The 22,399-nt window shown below is 43.7% G+C and overlaps 1 protein-coding gene across 1 annotated transcript in view; it reads right to left on the reverse strand.

The window, feature by feature from the left end:
- The window catches only part of Dyrk4 (dual specificity tyrosine phosphorylation regulated kinase 4), a 43,729-nt gene that overhangs the window by 18,834 nt on the left and 2,496 nt on the right, over nt 1-22,399 (reverse strand). Inside the window, exons 2-6 of the mRNA XM_051155412.1 lie at nt 20,041-20,134; nt 6,748-6,828; nt 5,894-6,010; nt 2,693-2,831; nt 744-907 (exon numbers count right to left, since the gene is read on the reverse strand). Coding sequence (XP_051011369.1) covers nt 744-907; nt 2,693-2,831; nt 5,894-6,010; nt 6,748-6,828; nt 20,041-20,134 — 595 coding nt within the window. The remainder of the gene's footprint in view (nt 1-743; nt 908-2,692; nt 2,832-5,893; nt 6,011-6,747; nt 6,829-20,040; nt 20,135-22,399) is intronic.

Below are 22,399 nucleotides of genomic sequence, written 5' to 3' on the forward strand. Positions count from 1 at the left end.
TCTAAGAAGGCATCAAAGATTATCTTCTAAGACCAAGTTACAATGAGAGGCCCAAAGAGGACACTCTAGGCATCCGCAGCCTGGCTGATGAAGCATCACCTCACACAGTAGCGGAAGTAAGGATCACTGGCCTTATTCTACTGTCAACCTGGGAGAAGGCTTTGCCTCTGGGATGCCAGAGGACCAATAAGAGAGATGGGAGAGGAATTGATGAGATCAATATTCGGAAAACAAAATTAAGTTAAGTACTATACACCTAAGACCACCACAACAAAAGTGTTTGGTTTTTTGGTTTTTTGTTTGTTTTTTCAGATGTGAAAATGACTCATACTATGAAATAGAAAGAGTCAGATGGGGTTTGTATGAAACAGAATGAAAAGGGAAACATGAGAATGATGTCTTACTCCTTTCTTAATGGGTCCAGGGTTACTGAGAGGAACCTGTGGCAGTTCACCCAGCTTATAAATCTGTTGACCCAGCATTTGTGGAGAACATTGGCATTCCAATAACAGGGTGGTGTGTACAAAAAAAAAAAAATCACATGTTTTCCTGCTTTTTAAAAATATGGCATTTCTTTTAGAACCCACTAGAATTCTTTGGGAAACCTACCCCATAGTACATCAGTATAAAACTATTCCCTCTGTTTTCCTCTTGATATAATCCCCAACCCCAAGTCCCCATGGTTTCTCTTGATACACTGCCCCCTCCCCCGAAGTTCTCATGATGTCCCCATAACCCAGCACCTTCATATAGGAGCCATGCTCGTCATCAAAGCTTATCTTGCTGAACTTCTCTGGAACCACCTTGAGCTTGTTGGCTTCAAGCCCCAGGAACCACAGCTCTGTGTAGCCCAGGATTTCGCTTTGCTCATAGGGGGACAGTTGATTCTTAAAAAACTTCAGGGCCTCTGTATATAAGAAACATCATCAGTTCAGGTGAGTCACATAGGTATCTTGTCCCAGGCACAGATCCTTCCCAGTTCAGGGGGCATTTTCTCAGCAAGCTTCCTTAGGACCACAGACTGCATCTCTCATCCCATGGAAATGCAACAGGGATAAGTGCCAAGAAGAATTTGCCAGCCAAAGACCATGGGCTGCCACAGCATGGATGAAAGCAGGAGGAACTAGTTCTACATCAGCAACAGTATGAGGTTAAAGCGCCATTTGTCCAAGTTTATGTGGAATCATGCTACACAGAGGGAGGATTTGAAAATGATGATGTTTACTGGAGCCAGACTGGTAGCCTAACCCTGAGTAAGCACAATTTTAATCTAGCATCTGTCTTGGCAGATTTTCCCACTGAGATCTGTGCTGAGTCAGCCCAGGCAGCACCTCAGGGCACAGGGAAGAATGTGCCTCTTCTAGATGGGTCAGATCTCAGCAGGTGTGTGTGTGTGTGTGTTGTTGTTGTTGTTGTTGTTAAAGCAGGGGTGGGATATTGTGAGTGATGGTCAACTTTAATAATAAAAAATTTTTATGTGCACTTTGCTTGCATATATGCCTGTGTACCACATGTGTGACTGCAGAGGGCATCAGATCCCCTAGAACTGGAGTAAAAGATGTTTATAAACTGGCATGTTAGTCGGTACTGGGAGTTAAACCTGAGTTGGCTGGAAGATCTGCCAGGCATTTCACCTCAGAGCATTCTCTTCAGCCCCCTGTGATGTCAACTTTAATATATGGGGGGTTTCTCAGAAGAGAGGGTTGGTGAAGGGGACCTAGTTGTTTTGGAAACTGTTTGCTAAAGAGTTATAGAAGGAATTACTGGGAAGGGAAACTGAGGCACAAGGCACATGTAAGATGTAACAAAGCTAGAGGCTGAATCAGCATGTTCTCCACCCAGAGGCAGAACCAAGGCTTGAGGCAGCAAGGGAGCAGATATCACTCCCAGTAAAGGCAGAACCAGCTCACAACAGAAGCTGTCTCCTCAAGGGGGAGGGGTGATCATTCCTGGGATGGGTGAAGAAGGACTGTGATGGCCAGTTTCAACTGAGCCTGGTGGCCGAAGAGCTGCAGACAGGGACAGGGCAGACACATGGAAGCATTCAGCAGATTTCAGTTCTCTTGCTTTGAGTCTTAAGAGGGAAGGAACAAGTCTGAACTTTGGGAAGAGTCTGGCTTCTGGTCTTTCTGGCTCCATTATGCACAATGACTTAAGCTTTGCCTGGCAGGCATCACAGGGGCACTTCCCTCATGATTCAGTGCACTTCACACACATGGCTGTCTCCTGCTAGAGCTACAGAATCAAGCTCCCCTGTCGGGCAGTGTTCTTATGCACCTCCAAGTTGAAGCCTTTGGTGCCCTCTACCTGTCCCTGAATGAGATAGAGGAAGCTTCAAAACACCTGACTGGGACAGTTCAGTGCTTTTCACCCTTAATTCTAACTCTCACTCTTTTTACCCTGACTCCATATACCAGTGAGGCAGTGCCCTCTGTTTGCACTGAGGCAGCTGACCTTGACCTAGTGCAGTTCCACGGGGAACTGACCACAGAGAGCTGTGGCTCACTCCTTCTCAGGTCAGTGCTTAGCCAGCCACAGCGAGAGATCTCAGGGTTAACTTTGCTCTTTCTGGTTATTTGCCTTAACCAGTGACTCCAGCACATGGAAACTTGGATCACCATAGATTAGCTCATGGCCATCCAGAGCCATGTTTCCCCTATCACTCTACCTTGCTACTGTCCCCAAGTCATACCTGCTGCTGTCAGAGGGACCTTGTGCCTCTTGGGAAGTTCCGGATGTGGCTTGGTGTCTTGGGATTTAGAGTTAAAGTTGAAAGGTGCTTCTGACGTCTTGAGCTCAGAGGATAGCACTTGGTTGTGAATTTGACTTTCCTGTCCAAGGAAACAAGTCTGTAATAAAGAACTGGAGTCTCTTGATGGGTCATAGGTCATCCAGTTGACCCAATAGACCTACCTCCAGCCAGGATCTTTTCCTACCACTCCCGGGAGAAAATAATTATGAGTTAAGAGATAGTAGGTCTCTCAATCCTTCTCCTAAGAAAGAGTTTCTGATTCTCAGATGATGGCCTGGAAGGCCTACTGTGTTACATCATACAGTTGATGACCCAGTGGCATATCACTGTAGAGAAAGACGCAACAGGTTGGGTTTTTTTTTTTTGTCTTCTTTCTTCTTCTCCTTTCTTTCTTTCTTTTCTTTCTTTTTGTTTGTTTTGATGCAACAGTTTTTACTGCTGCTCTTGAGGAGGCCATGAGGGTGGGTTAATTTTCATTGTCAACTTGGCTGGGTTTTAAAGTAACCATGGAAACACATCTCTTGACTTGTCTGTGAGAGGTTTCCAGAACTGAAGAATGAAAACCCACTTTGCATGTGGGAAGCACCATTAGTGGAGGGTTGGGAGTTGTCTCAGACTGAAAAGAAAGAGAAACTGCGCTGATCATCAGCATCCATCTTTCTGTTTCTTCTTTCCTTTTTTATAATGACAGTGTAGAAATTTATAGTTGAGTATACTTAGCATTTCAACAATACAAGAGCAATCCAAACATCAGTCATAAACTAACAGTGGGCATCTGTGTCATGGGGAAACAGATACTACTTTGAAATGTTCTGCTGTCATTGTTCTTTGAATATTTTAATATGTGCATATGTTAGTTGCATGATTACACTATTAATTATTTATTGACTTTCTAAAGCGTACTATGTAATTCCTATTTTTAAATGACATTAATAGCTTATATTTTCCTGTCCATGCAACTGAATTTTAGTGAAATTTGGAACCAAATCAATATGAGTGCTGGGTACCTATGATAGCTTTGAATATTGTTCAAAGTGCAACAATTCATATTTAATTTTTACAAATTTGATTTAATAAATTATCCATCACTTATTTTCTTTTTTTATTAATTCATTCATATTACATCTCACTTGTTAGCCCATCCCTTGTATCCTCCCATTCCTCCCTTCCTCCTGCTTTCACCCTATTCCCCTCCTCTATGATTGTTACTGAGGGGGACCTCCTCCCCCTGGATATGATCCTAGGCTATCAAGTCTCTTCTTGGTAGCCCGCTATCCTTCTTCTGAGTGCCACCGGGCCTCCCCATCAAGGGGATGTGGTCAAATATGTGGCACAAGAGAACAAAGCGACAGCCTACAGACTGGAAAAGATCTTCACCAACCCTACATCTGACAAAGGTCTAACATCCAAAATATATAAAGAACTCAAGAAATTAAACACCACCAAACCAAATAACCCAATTGAGAAATGGGGTTCAGAATTAAACAGAATTCTCAACAGAGGAATATCGAATGGCTGAGAAACACTTAAAGAAATGCTTAACCTCCTTAGTCATCAGGGAAATGCAAATCAAAACAACTCTGAGATTCCATCTTACACCCATCAGAATGGCTAAGATAAAAAAATTCAAGCGACACCACATGCTGGTGAGGATGTAAAGAGGAACACTCCTTCATTGCTGGTGGGAATGCAAACTAGTATAACCACTTTGGAAATCTATCTGGTGCTATCTCAGAAAACAGGGAATAGGGCTTCCTCAAGACCCAGCTATTCCACTCCTTGGATTATACCCAGAAGATGCTCCAGCACACAACAGGGACAATATGCTCTTGGTTCAGCAGCCTTATTCATAATAGCCAGAACGTGGAAACTGCCTAAGTGTCCCTCAGTAGAAGAATGGATAAAGAAACTGTGGTACACTTACACTATGGAACACTACTCAGCTATTAAAAACAAGGAATTTCCAAAATTTGTGGACAAGTGGATTGAACTAGAAATGATCATAATGAGTGAGTTCACTCAGAAGCAGAAAGACTCAAATGGTATATACTCACTTATAACTGGACACTAGCCCAAAGGGCATGTCCCATGAAAGTCTTCACTTACCAGGAAAGTGGGATAGAGGTGAGGACATCCTATTGGGACTCTAGGTGAGAAAAGTATGGGAGAGTGGGAAAATAGAAGGATCCAGAGGGTCCTAGAAACCTACAAGAATAACACTATGATGGGCGAACCTGGGCCCAGGGTTTCTGCTCAAACTATGGCACCAACCAAGGACAATACGTGCAGTAAACATCAAACCCCCACCCAGATCTAGCCAATGGACAGGACATTCTCTACGGTTAAGTGGAGAGTGGGGACTGACTTTCATATGAACTCTGGTGCATCCCTCTGTTTCTTGCCCAAAGACATAAGGTAAGCAGCTGCCTCGTGCCCCAGCTGCAGTGGCTTTCCTACCATGAAGAACGTAATGGCCTTAAACAGTGAGCCTAGAAGAAGTTCCTCCTCCCTCAAGCTGCCTCCTCTCAGGGGATCACAACAACGAGAAGAGTAACTTAAGCAGACTACTTCCAAGTAAGCTAAGTGGCTTACTAGATCCCCGAAGCTTCAGCTTAGGCGAGACTAGCATCCGTTCAGCTCATAGGATCTCACTTGGTCCATGCACAGGAAAGCCAGAGCACAGGCTGGAGAAGGGGCTTGGAGTGCCAATTGCTCCGACTCTTGCAAAGGATCCAAGTCTCACTCTCTGCACCCACAACTGCCTGGGACCCTAGCTCCAGGGGCCCTGGGACCTGCTTTTCTAGACTCTATAAACACCGACATTCATGTACACATATCCACACACATTACACACCGTTACTTTTTTTTTTTTTTTTTAGTAGAGAACATTGGAAGAAAATCTTTTGAATGGCTCTAGCATTTACACAGCAGGCACTTCATTTCTCCTTTCCTTGATGAATGATGATACCACAGAGAACCCATTTTATATGTAAAAGAAAGTCAAGGCACATTTGTTCATGTTTTCACCCATTATAGAGAGTGAGGAGAGGGCTAGAACCCAGACCTCCCTAGATCTGGTACTGCACTGAACTCAAGGCCATGAGACTGCTTGCCCGAGCAAAGGACCATTGTCTTACTCACCGGATACAACAGGAGTGGCTTTGATAGAACTTTGTTGCCAATGTGGGGGAAGTTAACTATGTTCCTCTTCTCCTTTGTGTCCACAGAAGGGAGCACAGTGATGCCGGGGTTTGGATTCTACAGAAGGAGAATGCAACTAGGTTATAGAGATCCCAGCAAAGGAAGTGAATTCCAGGTTATCTCTTCTATCCTTACCTCAACAGGGATGTGGCACCTAACCTAACTTCAGGAGGAAAAGTAGATTCCAGAGAGCAGAGTAATTTATCAGGTGGGCTGTGGGTTTGAATCCTACCTCTGCCACTAATGTACTATAAGCCTCCAGGCGGTCACACTGACTTTCTAAGCCTTCTTTATTTAATGACTACCATAGTGACAAAGATGGGACCCACTTCATAAGACTGTTATGAGGAAATATATGTAGAGTGTTCTAAAAGTGCTGGCCAGTATTACTGTAATGTTGGAGACCACCCCACCCCACCCCACTCCACCCCAAAAATCCATCTCCAGACAGGAATCTTTTTCAGTTAAGAAACAGTATGTTTCAATGTGTCTCCCAAAGGAAGTGTTTGCATGACTTTGATACAATGCTCTGAAGACGTGTTCAAATATGGAGACGTTCCTCCTGCTATACTTGCAATACCAACCCCAATCTTCTCGATGGCTGCATGATAATCTGATCCCTATTACCCTGCACTGTTTGGTTTATGGACTGATTGGGAGAGAGTCCGTCTGTCAATACACAGCCATATTCAGAGTGTGGTCTCTGTTAAACAAACTGGCTTGCTAAACTCTATCCCGACCATCCACTTGCCTGCACTGTCTCCTAGAGGAAGGGCACTGGTTATCAGCCCTACCTTGTGTGAATATCGGGTCATTCTTAGCTTCTTGATGTTGGAGCACGGCTTCTGAACTTGAACCAAAGGCTTACTCTCAACCTGGGTCAGGCGGGAGAGAATCACAATGGAACTTGGCTGCATTTATCCCAAGCCACTGGAGCATTTCTTTTTTCTTTTCTTTTCTTTTCTTTTTTTTTTTTTTTTTTTTCCTTCATTATGACAAAGTGCCCTTGAAGCCAATTCTTCTAACTTTAAAGTTCCAAGAAGTCAAGAGAAGCTAAAAGAAGTACTCAATGAACACATGAGTGCAATGTTACCCAAACACACGCTCTTTCCAGAACTGACTTATCCTATGATCGCCACACAATACTACTACTACTACTACTAATAATAATAATAAACCAATGTAGAGCCGAGTGGGGGGATGCCGGCCTGTAGTTCTAAACTGGGATAACTGAGACAGAGGAGTTGTGAGTCCCAGGACAGTCTGACTATAAAGCAAGAACTTCTCTCACAAACAAAGCACAGTTGAACCCTGGAATGTTGAAGTCTGCTAGAGACATAGCTGCGGCCATTTTTGCATTCAGCATCATCAGCTTCCATTTTGTTTCTAAGGTGAAATTAAGTTCAAATTTTTTCTAGCTTCTAACCTTGCTCCTAGAAGTAGTTATTCATACCTGACAGTAACAATTCCTGCCAAAGAGCCAAGTTAACCTACACCAACAGATCCTACCAAAGGAGCAAACTGACCTTATATTTGACTATGATTCAATAGTGTCATAACTCATATTTTGTTATATATACACTTGGCTACACTCTGTTTGCACTCTTGTTATCTATACACCTGGTTACACTAGAGTTGCCCTTTGGAAGACCCTCACTTGTCTCACCTAGAACCAATTGACTTAAAGGTTAGCTGATAATACTTGGTCTAGGTAACCAAAAATGTGATATTGCTTTGTATAGCTAGCCTTCCCTATGTCTTTTGCGTTTGGTTCTTTTTATAAAAACCTTGTGTGAGAACAAGTCCATGCCACAGTTAGGCACCTGAGTCCTTGCTGTGGCCCTGATCCATCAGCTTGAAAAAGACATGCTAATCAACATCTAGCTGAGCCTGGTGTCTGAGTGGTAGTCTGTGTGGCACTTCTTCAAGCAGTCAGTATAACTTTTTCATCAAAAAACTATTATCTAGTTTGGAATAAAATCCAAGCTGTTCTTGCTCATCAGGCAATTGGTTATGATACCTGAATGTACTGTCCTCTAGTTAGGGCCTCCTCAGGGCTGTGGTGATGGAGACTGTTTCAATAGTCAACAGTGAGCGCCTAGACTTTGGAAGAGGACTGAAGAAAGGGGGAGTACATGCAGAATGGCTGTGGTCTCAGATCACATGTGTTAATTTGCTAATGTGTGCCAAATTCAGCATTTGCCTGTCCGTTGGATGGACCCTGGTATCTGGAGAAATGCTGAAAATTAATTTGAAATATCAAAGAATCCTATGAAGTATATTTCAGGGGATTAACACTCACAAATGACCATCAATATCAACAAGCTGGCCTTGAGAATGCGATGAAGAGACTGACAGATTGATAGTAATTATATTAACTATATGCAACTCAGACTATCAGACAAGAAGTGTGGGCAATGAGTGCCGACCTCAAGGGAGATGTCAGTGTAAGGCTCCACGCCTGGGAGTAGGAAGAGTAGGAAGACATGGGGGTTGAGAAATAGGAGAGAGAGAATACATTATGGGATAAAGCAGTCATATCGGGCACGCACCAGGAGTCTGTACTGTCCATAGGGGTAATCTGTAGCCCGGCCTGATCATTGAGAGCACTGAAAGCTAAGCTAAGAAACTTGGTATTTGTCCAGTTTGTACGATATGTGCAATCTCAGAGAGACCTCTTTAGCAGAGGCATAGAATAAAATAATGCTTACAGATTTAAAGTCTTGGAAATCAGCTCTCTGTCCCCTCCCTTTTTCTTGTTTTTTTTTTTTTTTTTTTTTTTTTTTTTTTTTTTTTTTTTTAATGCTAGGATTACCGGCATTCATGAGTATGCTTGGTGACAGTTTTTAATTCAACTCCACTAGTCACTGAGCTTGGACAGTTACTAGCCACTCCTCGTGTAATGCGAGGACAGGATCAGTGAAGTCCTCACAGGGATGCTGTGAGAAATGCAGTAATATGTGTAACATGCTGACACTGGTGCCTGGCACACAGTGAGACTGCTGACTGGAATTCCTTTCCCTTAGCTGGGGAGAGCCCAGGGTGATAGTGTTCATTTCCCCCGACACTGGAAAAGCTAAGAAAGCAGACTTGATGGATGATGGACAAGATATGTGGCCAGAAACGTAAAGGACCATAATGTTTAACCACAGAAAAGAATAAGACAAAACAAAACTCCTGGGAGGTAACAACCACATTCTGACAAACACCTGCACTGGCCCTGAAAGCGATGACAGGAGGAAGATGGAAGGTTTCTTATTATTGGGGTGGAAACTTACAGTGAGTGTCCGTTACCATCACCATCACATTGTAATTGACTAGGACTAGATATAGAAGTTAAACTCATGTTTAACTTAACATACATACAGATGGTTACTCAATTACTTCTGTATAGGTGTAGGCACCTAGATTAGTGCGCACACACACACACACACACACACACACACACACACACACACTTCCCCTATTCCTGAGAGAACTTAAGAGAAATAATACCCAAGTAGAAATAAGCATTGCCAGGAACTAGAAAAATGGCTCAGTGGTTAAGAGCACTCACTGGCTGCTCTTCCAGAGGTCCTGAGTTCAATTCCCAGCACCCACATGGTGGCTCACAACCATCTTTCATAAGATTTAATAGTCTCTTCTGGCATGCTGGCTCTATATACAGATAGAGCACTCACATACATAAAAATAAGGAAATAAGCATTGTCCATTGGTCTCTTGCTGCTTTATCCATTCCCACGCGAGTCACACTGGCCCAATCATGTGACCTCTTTGTCACAATGAAGGAGGGGTGTAGAAGAATGGAATCACCAGAACCACACAGGGCACACAGAAGAGTGAGATTCTCAATTCTACTTCAGTGTCCCCTACCAACCACATTCTGTCTTTTCCTCTCTGGTTTACATTTTCATCACACTAGGTCCCAAGTGAACACGCACATGCTCCCCCCACCTCAGATGAAAAGCTCTGTGGAGTTTACAAGGGCTGCAGGGGAACCTGTGTTCCTTGCCCTCGCTCTAAGATCTGAAGGACAGTGGCTCTCTTCCTCATTTACAGCTAATCCAAACAGTATCCCAAGATGGTCTCCTGGTCTTATTACCTTGGACTGAGCTTTGGATGTCCTCATCTGTGAAGTCCAGGGAAGAAGGCAGTGGAGCTCTAGGCAGGCATCAGGTCCCCTGGTCCCCTGTCCCTAAGCCATCTTAGCTTGTTCAGAAGGCCACCATCAAACAACCTTGCCTTAGTCATTTCTCAAAGGCAAATCCTCTGTTTTCCTAATTGGCTCCTCCTCCCACCTGCACTCCCCACCCCCAACTCCCTAGCGACTGGATGAGCCTGGCAGGCGGGTGAGGCTCAAGTTCTCTGCCATCAGCTCACAGCTTCCTCCCTGCAGGCTCCATGGTCCTCTCCCAGAGGCCACAAAAACCAAGAGTCCACAACAAATGCTTAATGTAAGGAGAGAGTGTGACACGATGAGAGAAGAAAAACCATAAGGGAATTGATACGGAACGCAATTTAAATGAATAGCTAGGCCCACCCAAGCCATCCAAAGAGCTGGGAAAGGGCATAGTGCCTAGACCCTGCAGCCCAGTTGAGGGACTGAGCTACATTAGTAGCTGCAGACGCTCCCTAATCAAGGTTTCTGTCTGTCTACCACTTCTACCTCAGAGTCTAAGCTGAAAGGCCTTTAGCTGTGCATGAGGAAGCCCAAGATGCCTAGGTAGGAAGGAACTGCCTCTGGGGTCCTCCCACTGGCAAGCCTGGACTCTGGAGACCCATTAGTGGAATGAACGTGACCATCCACAGGGGATGCCATGGATGCAGTGTCCTCCCAGGGGACTTGCCTACTAGCTCCTGGACATACGTGAAAGAGCAGGAACCCAGGCCTGGAAGCTCAGACACCTGAAGTCATTTCCTACTTCTTTTAGTCCCTGGCACTGGGAGAGACACAACTTCTTATGACTTCATTAATAGAGCTCAGATCTGCATGATGTGGGGTGGGGGTGGGGGCTAGTCTTAGGGAATATGTTGCAGAATGTTCTAGTTTTATACATGGAGAAAGAGAAGCTGAGATTATCCAAATAAGGTGTCTAAGGTAATCCCCTAACACACACACACACACACACACACACACACAAGACTAAATTGAGTCTAGAACCTAAGCCCTCAAATACCTCTTTACAAAGCCATGCTGCTACTTTTGACTTCCTTATGGTCCGTTACAAAACCAAGTGCCAAGGAAATACAAAATACCTCCCCTCTCTGAAACTCTCAAATTAAAATGAAATTCAGGAGGCTGAAGCAGGTCAAAGCACTTTCAGAAAGCCCAGCTTTGGATTCTCAGTCACATGACCACCTACAACCGTCTGTAGCTCCAGTTCCAGCTCCACACACACTTTTCTGGCCTCCTTGGGCATCAGATATACACACGGTACACAGACGTAAATACAAGCAAACATTTGTACATGTAAAATAAAAATAAATCTTTAGCTGAATAAATACAGATGAATTCATGGTTTTATTCTGATGATATCTGGATATGCTTGTAGAAAGCAATTATCTGGGAATCAATGCATGAAACAGTTTCTACAACATAACGTTGTACCATGTGTACCATGGAAGCATTAAAGGAGATGATATTTTTATATTGTGCTCTGTTGATGTGAGCTTATGCCAGGAATTTGCCTGAAATGCTCCCCTCCACCTTACACACAGCCTCCCTGGGCAACTCCAGGGGGCATAATCACACAGAAGCAAATCTGAACAAGCCCAACTTCTACACTGTATGGTGATGTTATGGCTGGCTTCTACATCAGAGCAACATGGTGGGATGCCTGGACAGGAGCTTAAGAAGACGGTCTCTGAGATGCCAGAGAAACTTGCTTTTACTTCAGTGAGAGCTTTGTGCCTTGCTGTGCCCTTCTCTTTGCATCTTTGTGCCCTGTTCTACTGTGCAGTCTGGGCCAGAAGGGCCCCATTCTGTCTCACAGCACTGAGAACAGCTCTGGCTCTGGTAGGATGATTTCTAAAAGGATCCATCAGTGACTGGTCTTTAAGGATTTGTAACATGTGCCTGGCAAGATGGCTCAGTGGTTAAGGTCCTTTCAGTCAAGTCTGATGACCTGAGTTTGAACCCTAGTACCCACATCATGGATGGAGGAGAAAACTGACTCCTCCAAACTGTTCTCTTACCTTCACACATGTGTTGGAACAAACTCACTCATCCCCCAACACACACACACACACACACACACACACACACACACACACACACACACACACACTGTACATACATATACAATTAAATAAAAATTTAAGGAATCAGACTAGAGAACAATAGTACATAGACTTTGAAGCCCATCTCAAAATAGAAAATATACAGACATCAAATAAACACAGGTGAAGATGCTTGGCGTCATAATTCATTAGCCAGTTATGAATGTAAATGTGTTAAGTACTATACACACTTTAGGGTGACTATAGTCCCAAGCATTGGCAATATCAAATGTCAAGAAGGAGGTAAAACTGCAGAAATTTTCATTCATTACCTCTGGGAAGGCAAAATACTATGGCTGCTCTGGAAGACTGGCTGCTTTTGAAAACAGCTAATGGTAGCCTTACCTTACAATCCAGCACCCATATTCTGAGTATTTACCCAAATGAACTGAAAACTTCCGTACACACTAAAAAATTGCAAATGAATGCTCTGCAGCAACACTATTACTAACTGCTGGAAAATAAAAGGTAACCAAAAATGACCTTACTTGGTGAATAAGCAAGCTGTCACATCCACATCCTGCTGTATTGGTTAATAATAAAAGGAACTGATACCAAGCTACAAACAGTGAAAAGCACTTTGACTGCTAACTGAAGAATCATTTGGAGAAGCTGCACGTTAGGATTCTAACTAAGTGATATTCTAGAAAAAGTAAAACAACTGATGTAAGAATAGTGGCAGGTGGGGGGTCACAGGAGAGGCAATACAGGTGAGCAGGTGGGAAATGGGAGGGTTTTAAGCCAGTGGCTCTTTCATGTGTTATATTCTCATTATAAACACATGACATTATGCACTGTCAAGAGGTTCTGCACAATGCAAAGGGCAAACTCACATATAAACTATGGCTCTTGGTTGATGATAACTTACAATATTGCTTCATCGATTGTAATAACTACACTCTACCATAGATGCCAATAATAGGAAGTCCTTGACAGGTACTGGGGAGCCTTTCTCCTCCATTTTTTAATAGATCTAAAACTGTGAAGACACTCAAGCCAACAAACTTGGAGAGGCCATTTACAACTGGCAAAGGCCTAGTAGACAGACCATATAAAATAGTCGATCCTTGACAAGGAAAAGGTGAAACTCCAGAAAAACCTTTAAGGAATAAAGGCACAAGACAACATTTTTTTCAGGAGAGGACATAAATGGCCAGTGAACAGATGAGAGGAGGTTCATCTTCATTAATGCAGCCATCCATGTGCAAGTCAAGAACAATCAAATTGTCACTTAGCTACCAAGTGTGCAGGTGAAACACCCACAGGGTAGAAATGGACCAACATGGTGAGGAGATGACACTTGTGTACAGTGCCAGAGACCAGAGCTGGGAGGCAATTTTGCAGTATCTGCTTCAGTTCAGAGTCCTCAAGTCTCATCACCCAAGATGCCCATTTCAATAAAAAAAAAAAAAAAAAAAAGTCTAGAAACGCGACCACATCTGCGACAGGAGATAAACGTGATCATGCTCATGGCAACACACACAGGAGAGCAGTTGGATAATTGATGCAAAACTCAAGAGAATGGTGGTTGCAGAGGGCACAGTGAATGGGATGAAATGAAACGGGGAGCAACGTCTTACACTGTGCTGGATCTATGGGAGGATCACTGTATAGTGTTCTTAATAGTTTACACATATTTTTAGAATAGATTTCAATGTGCCTTATGAGTGTGATTTTTTTTAAAAAAGGCATTCATGAATTAAAGAATAAATCCTGAGTCCTGATTGCAGCCTTAGATACCTTGTTTAATCTTTGGGGGGGGGGTCTCAGTTCCCTCCTCTGTGAAATGGGGGAATATCTAAATGTAAAGAGAAAATGTGAAAAGCAAGAGGTGTGTCTCTAATGTCTCATCACCCTCCTGGTGAACATGCTGCCTCACAACCTAGAGATGAGGTCTCTGAAGCATGGATTCACTCTGCTGAATGCCAGCAGGCAGAGGGGCACTCTCTTGTGCCAGCTCCAGTTAGGATCCTTCCCACAGCAATTGATGGTAATCTGAAACCTTTGTTCTCCTCCCTCCAAAGTAGGGGAGCTGAGGGGATGAAGGCAGAGGAACTGGTACTCACCATGTAGATCTCAGGAGGAAGAGTGGGGCCCTGGGGAGAGTGGGGAAAAAAAAGATGTAAATGTTTTCCTTCACGATGCAGTCTCTTCCAGAGGTACCACTGGGTAGCTGACTATGCCTGGCTTTTCCTCTCTGCCCACTCTAGCAGATGCTTTTGTTTTAAATGTTCTGTGACCATGACAAGCTCTTTCCCGTGAACTGTTTGTGTGCAGTTGGACTAGGAGTGGATCATCCTAGGTGTTCTGCAACAAAGTGAGGGTCAGTTGACAAGTGAGACCTCTGCTTTGCGCTCCATCAGTTTTACTAGGATTTCTAACTCTTTGCAGCAACCAATAGTTGGCTTGGTGGTTTCCCCTTGGGCTTTTTGGATATGGGATGCTGATGAGCCACAGATGTGAGACAAAAACAGATGGTCCTGGCTACTTCCACTGTGTGAAACTCAGGCCCCGTCTTTCAGGAAGAACTGCGTTCTATTAAACAGAGAGGGAAGAAGTCAGGAGCTTGTGTTCAGAATCTGCCAGCCAGAGAGTTCGTGTTCTCATCAATACCTCGTTAATTCATTAGGATCACTCATTAATACTCTGAGTCAGTATTACAAGAAACAGTTAATGACTCATCTCATGGGTAACATGTATTGATTTGTTTGTTTGTTTATTGTTTTTGAGACAGGGTGTCGTGCAGCCCAGGCTGGCTTTGAACTCTTTTGGTAGCTGAGTATGACCTTGAACTCCTGACCATCTTGTCCCCACCTACCAAGTGTTAGAATTACAGGTGTGAGCCACCGTACCCGGCATTTAAGTCTAGCTTTGCTGTGTGACACACACATCTGTCCATTTCTAGGTCTTTTCTGCCACTCTCAGCGTTTAGCTTTACCAGGCCTTTTGTCTTCATCTGAAGGGTCTTGGTTTTGAAAAATAAGGGCTTGCTGGTCTGTTTTGTTCTGCAGACTGTGGCTTCTGTTGGTTTTTGAGGGTGTCTTAGTCTGTAGCCTATGCTGGCCTGGAATTCACTATGTAGTCCAAGCTGGCCTCAAAATTGAGGCTGTCCTCCTGACCCAGCCTCCAGAGTGCTGGGATTATAGGCACAAGGCAGAACATGCGCCTTTTAAAAATCCACCCAACCCTTAGACCGATGTCAGATATGAGTAGCTATAGAGGACATGAGTGAACAAATATATTCCAAGTGCTAGTCCGTGACAACGAGTGTCCTGGTTCTAGCATGCAACTCTGGTTCATTCTGACAGAGGAAATCTGTTGCCTGCCAAGGGCCCATTGTGTGAAACAAATAGAACAAGGAAGCACAATACTTTCTAAATAGCCACATGTTTTAAAGTAGTGAGAAGCACTATTATTTTAAATGAATCAACATAAAATGATCTTACAACTTTTCTTTTTTTTCTTTTTCCAAAACATGGTCTTTCTGCGTAGCCCTGGCTCTCCTGAACTCGCTTTGTAGACCAGGCTGTACTCGAACTCACAGTGATCCACCTGCCTCTACCTCCCAAGTGCTGGGAGTAAAGGTGTGCGCCACCATACCTAGGTTTTGTTTTGTTTTGTTTTGTTCTTACGACTTATCTTGACGCTTTCATTAAAATGCTATAAAACCTACCTAATTAAAAAAATAATATTTTATGCTCCTTTTTTAAGGGTGACCAGGCCTTTGAGACTGGCAATGTATTTCACATCTCCATACATGTTAACCAGGGCAAGAGCTCCAAGGCCTCTCAGGTGGCCAGTAGTGCCATATTGGGCAATCCCATTTTAAAGAGTAAGACAGATAGTAAGCAAGCAAACAAACAAACAAACAAACAAGGGCGGGCAGGAAAGGCCTAAGGAACAGCCAATAATTGAACAGTTTAATGGACATAAGAAAGGCAGCAACCCAACAAGTACCTGCCTGTGTTTCTGATGCTGCAAACAGAAATTGTTTAGCACAATTCTAGCTATACTTCATCACATCTACATATGGGCCGCTAGGGAGGGTCTAAAATCATGTTGTAAGTTAACGGCATCCTTGCTCAGGCTGCTCTCCTTCCTGATAAGGTCTAGCCTGACCCTTTGGGGCATTGGAGCTCCGCAAGTCTCAAAAACCAGCTACACTAAAGACTCAGAAGAGCCAGGCAAACTCCAGCTTCCAGCCCACAGGAATGACATCCAGCAAGCATGCATTCCTTTGACCTGCATTCCAGATAAACTCACGTGGAAAATTTTTCTGGAAACTTGTGGATGGTCACTTTGTGAATTCTTTGAGGCTCCAACTCAGCAGGAAGCCTTGGACCTCCACTGCCATCAAACACAGAAAGTTTCCTCAGTGGCAGATAGGTGGCTCTAAAGGTTTGTGATAATTTGAGTAAAGAATGAAGGTTCTGTGGAATCCCTTCTTGCTTGAGAACCAACCATAATGCTGTCTCAAGACAGGTGAAATCAAAACAATATTTTTTCTGAGATAGGATCCATGGCCTCAACCTCACGATGTAGCTGAAGCTGTTCCTCGTAGGCTGGTCCTTCTGCCTTCACTCCAGGAGTGCCGAGATCACGGGCATGTGCCAACAAGCCCAGTCAATTTTTTTAAAAACACCCTCTCAATCCAATCACAGTATTTTTAAAAAAATTGTTTTATTATTTATATGGGCATTTTGCCTGCATGTGTATGCCTGTGCATCATGTGCATGCAGTACCCATGGGAGCCAGCAGAGGGCTGGAGGCCCTGGATCTAGACTTACAGGCTATGCAGGTGCTAGGAATCAAACCTGGGTATCCTGGAAGAGAAGCCAGTGTGATTAATTGCTGCACCATCCCTACGCACACCCAGGGCAATTTTCCTTTTCTTTTTTCTTTTCTGTTTTTTTGTGGATTTTTTTTTGTTTTGTTTTGTTTTGTTTGAAACAGGGTTTCTCTGTGTAGCCTTGGCTGTCCTGGACTCAATTTCTCAATATCACATTTTAAGTTGTTTTAAGAGATTTATTTTTACATTAACTGTATATATATGTGTGAGTGGGGTAAGTACACGTATGCAGATGCCTGTGACAGTTAGTGGCATCAAATCTTCTTGGAACTGTGATTATAGGCAGTTGTGACCCATTTGACAAGGGTTCTGGGAACTGAACTCAAGTCTCCCCCGAAGGGCAGTATTATTTGCTCTTGACCAGTGACTCATCTCTCTAGGCCTTTGGTTTGGTTTTGTATTTTTAACAGGTGTGTGTGCACGTGCACGCGTGTGCACGTTCATGAGTGTACATGTGGAGGCCAGAGTTCAATGTCAAGTGTCTTTAATATCCTTCCACTCGCCAAAAGTTACTGCAGAGTGTCGCATGAAGAAGCTGCCGCTTTTTTTTTTTTTTTCAAAAGCTTCTTGGAATAACTGCCACATAATTCACTTCCCTTGAGATGTAATTATTTATTGTTTGTTTCTTTGAGACAAGATTTCATACAGTGCGGGTTGGCTTAGAAGTCACAGCGTAGCTCAAGGGAGCCTTGAACTCCAAATCCTCCTGCTTCTGCCTCTAAGCAAGCACCACCATGCCCAGCTCATTAAATTGTTTTCCTTACATAAGGGATTTTTTTTTTTTTTTTTTAAGCATCTTTTAACAGATGCCTCTTAGCTCAGGGACAAAGAACACTGAGATTAGAAATATGCGCTTGACTTCTGCGCTACACTCCCTGACTTTCCCTTATGAGCTTGCTTGTTATCGGTTTTCCCATATGTAAATGAGGAGCAGAACACTGGAATTCCGGGTTCATGTAAGAATCATCATCTCATGGGCAAAGGCAAAGCTCAAGAAGCTTCAAACAACTTGAGCGGCAAAGCTCGTTGGACTCATTGTTTTTCTCCTAGGGAGCCTAGCATGACTTAAAGGGAAATGCTTGCTTAGCTCACAGATTCAGAGGCTTTAGTACACGCGCATAGAGGGCGCAGCAGAGCAAGCCACACGATGGCTGCCAAGAAGGGGGCTCAGAGAGCCTGAAGAGAGGAAGGCTTTCTCCATCTCTTTCCTTGGATCGCGTGCTGGCACCTAGTCTGCGGGATGAGGCCATCCACGTTGAGGAAATGGTTTCCCACCTTAGTTAATTCTCGCCGGGATCCCTCACATTGGTGCCCACACTTCTGTGACTTTCTTAAACCAAGTTAAGTGGCAATGGGTATTACTTAGGAGAAGCCTGTCTCGCATTGATTTGATCCTCACATGTCTCCTCAAACTGCCCCTGCCCCTCAATTGCTCATTTTTGTCTAATAATGCAAAATGCACTCAGTCCATCACCACAAACCTTCCCCAAGTCCTAACAGTCTCAGCACTGTTCAGAAATCAAGGCTCTAAGTCGCTTTCTCCCAGTCACTGGACATACAGATTTGTGCAGCCAAGCCTGGATGGAGCCATTTTGTGAGTTAAAATCCTGGGGTTCTGGGGAGCCCAATCAGGAACACTGCTCAGAGGAGGTGATACGGAATCCTAGGTTTGTGGAGATGGTAAGGTATCATTGGAGTCATCACAGAGGCTGCCATCCCTGGAGCCTCCTACCATGGCTTCAGGGCTGCACTTCCGGTCTGCTCACCTGAATGACTTGGGCCAAAATTTTCTGCCAAAATATTCTGAGAAAACATCTTAAACAATGCTATATATATGTTTTCGAGACAAAGTCTCTCTGTGTAGCCTGGCTGTCCTGGCCTCGCTTTGTAGACCAGGCTGAAAAGGTAATAATTTTAATTTTAATTTTTTTGTTTTTTTGTTTTGTTTTGTTTTGTTTTGTTTGAGACAGGGTCTCTCAGTGTTAGCCTTGGATGTCCTGGACTCACTTTGTAGACCAGGCTGGCCTTGAACTCACTGTGATTCACCTGCCTCTGCCTCCTGAGTGCTGGGATTAACGGCTTGCGCCACCATACCCAGCTTGACAACATAAGTGGTACTGGATTGAAAGTTCCCCGCTTCACTTCCTTCACAGATGGCAAACATGGTACTATATCCTGGCTTAACTTCTATACTGTGCCTTTCATTAGATTTTGAGGCAGAGGAAAAAGAGATATCATGCCTTTGTCAGGAAAAGGAACATATTTTCTGGAAATGATCTTGAATACTGATTGTAAACTAAGATGGAATGTCCTGAGGCAGTCCCAGGTAGACAGAAGGGAGATGCAGCAACTGTGGATAAGTCCTTGGTCTGGCAGCTTCTCTAATGCAAGTCACCTGTTTAATGGAGGCCTCACAAGCCTGGCTGTGTTTCCCTTTGAGTCCACCATGATGGGTGATCCTGACTGTTAACCTGATGGGATTCAGAACCACAGACATGTTTCTGCTTGTGCCTGGGAGGGTGCTCCTGGAGAGCTTCCACTGGCAAGTCCCCCTCTGAATGTGGGCGGCCTCACCCCATGGGTTACAGTCCTGGACTGAATAGAGAAGAGGGAGCGAGGAGAACGCCAACATTCATCTCTCTTTTCTGACTTCAGATGCAATGTGACCAGGCACCTCCTGCTCCTGTCGTCATGCCTTCTTCATCGTGATGCACTGCGCTGCACCTTCCAACTGTAAGCCAAAGCAAAGCCTCTTCCCCTCAAGTTGCTTTTTTCCCAATATTTTGCCATAGCAACAAGGAAAAGTCAGCACTACCTCCACTGATGATCTGGGTCACCCACCCCTTCACCCCAGTCCTGTCTTCAAGGTGCTTTGGTGGGAGACTCTTGTTGGGTCTAGGGGTCTCCACATCTTCCTGGAGATACCTCTGTTCCTCTCCTGGGACTCAATGATGCTTACCTTCACAGAGGTGAAACTTTGCTTCTTCCTTGCTTTCAAAATTGGGAAGGATGTCAAACTGCGTTTCCTTTGCTTGTTCATATCCATTGGAGTCCTACAGAAGAGAGAGAACAAATAAATAAAGTTGGCTCTAGGCTCTAGGCACGAAAGCATATGCCTATACCAGCACTAGATCTGAGGAAGGAGGATCTCAAGTTCAAGGCTGCCTTGAGCTACATAGAAAGAAGACCTTATCTCAAGCGTGATGGTGGAGAATGTGGTAGTGGTGATGGTGGTGATGGTGATGATGGTGGTGATAATGGTGGTGATGGTGATGATGGTGGTGATGATGGTGATTGTGGTGGTGATGATGGTGATGATGGTGATTGTGGTGGTGATGATGGTGATGATGGTGGTGATGGTGATGATGGTGATGATGGTGATTGTGGTGGTGATGATGGTGATGATGGTGGTGATGATGGTGATGATGGTGATTGTGGTGGTGATAATACAACAAAAGCAAGGTGGAAATATGGATAAAATACAAATAAAGGCCAACATACTTGGGGATGGATGAAAGCAGAAGAACTCAGAGAAAAGCACATGCCTGCATACAGCAAGGACAAGCTCTGCTTCTCTTGCGTCCCTTCTTGGGTTCAGGAAAGACAGGAGTATATAGAGAGAGGCAGGAGCCAAGAAGCAGGAAAGTAAAGTTAGGTGGCCACAGTTACAACAGCTAGCCTGGGGTCCATTTTTCTAGCTACCTGCAAAGCCAACCTCATTCTCTCAGCACACACATTGTGGATACATCATATATACAATGAGTTGACTGATTTAATGTCTATAAAAAGAAAGAGGGAGAGCGGATGTCCTGTCACCATTTATTTTTGTGGGTCTTCCTCATTCAGAGTAAAACTCAATGAATAATTAACTTGATGCAAGACGAGAAAAAAAAAAGTTGTAGATGGTTATGGAATATAAACAGAGTTGTGCTATAGAAGTGGAAGACAAGTCTTAGGGGACTCTCAGTTCTTGTTAGTTATGGAGTACTGTTGAAGTTCTGTCTGTCCCATGAAGCCCTTCTATAGCCCCAGCTCTGGCAAGAACAAATGAAATTTGAAATATCCAAGAAATGGGGCCAGAATGGGGTCCAGTGGAAAGTAACTGTAGTGTTTAGCTTTTGCCAACGGTATAGCCAATGGCCACACCATGGTTTTTCAATTATTCACAGAATTGAAGACAAGTCAGACACACATTTATTGGGGAATTAAATATTTAAAAACAAAATCTAAGCCAGGTGGTAGTGGCACACACCTTTAATCCCAGCACTTGGAAGGCAGAGGCAGGCAGATCGCTGTGAGTTTGAGGCCAACCTGGTCTACAGTGTGAATCCAGGACAGCCAAGGCAACACAGAGAAACCCTGTCTCAAAAAAAAAAACCAAACAAACAAACAAAAAAAACCACAAACAACAACAACAACAACAAAATCTTACTTTTCCCTATCCAATGAGAAGTTAAAAATATGACATATGTGCTTTGTGAAATGTAATTTTAAAACGAAGTTAGTCTTACTATGCCCATGGCAAACTGAGTAAAACCAGCAAAACAATGTGCTACACAGTACCATACTTATCTAATAAAACACATGGTGCTAGAATTTCCATACAGACATCTACAACAATCTAGAAAGAGAGAAGTGTTAAAAAAAAAAAAAAAAAAAAAAAAAAAAGCAAAACAAAGCAAAAACCTCCCTCTAAGGATAGAGATGGAGAGTTGAGAATAGGTTTTTTTTAAAGGTATGTCATCTTTGCTGAGCATCATGCTATACATGTCTGTTATCCCAGCACTTGGGTGGTAGGCTAGAAAGTTGGTAAGTCTGAAGCAAACCTTGACTACATAGAGGTACCCTCTTTCAGAAAAAGATGTTAGGAGTCTCATCACTTAGCACAGGTATCCTTGACTCAGCTGCAGGACACACACACACACACACACACACACACACACACACACACACACACACACACACCAATGACAACAAGAACAACAGCAATAATAAACTATGTGAAAGTCAGCAAAAAAAAATTAATAATTTGCTTCTCTGTTATCTTGAGTTTTCTTCTTTCTTCTGTATTTTGTAGAAACATTTGCTGAGGCAGTTCTAGCCATAGTCTCTTCCTGTAAGGCAAGCTCATGGTGCAGCCGAGGAGACAGGGGATAAATAATGTCAGCAGTGTGTGCAGAACGCATAGAGCACTCTCTTGGTGAGAGGTCCAGCCTGGAAAGCTGAGGCAGCCTTCCAGTAGAACGTTCTTGAAGAATGACCATAAAGGACAGAGTCAGGGCCAGATGGGTAAGGCACACAGAGAAGAAAGTATGAAG

This window comes from Acomys russatus, chromosome 13, assembly GCF_903995435.1.
Source record: "Acomys russatus chromosome 13, mAcoRus1.1, whole genome shotgun sequence".
Taxonomy (NCBI): Eukaryota; Metazoa; Chordata; class Mammalia; order Rodentia; family Muridae; genus Acomys; species Acomys russatus.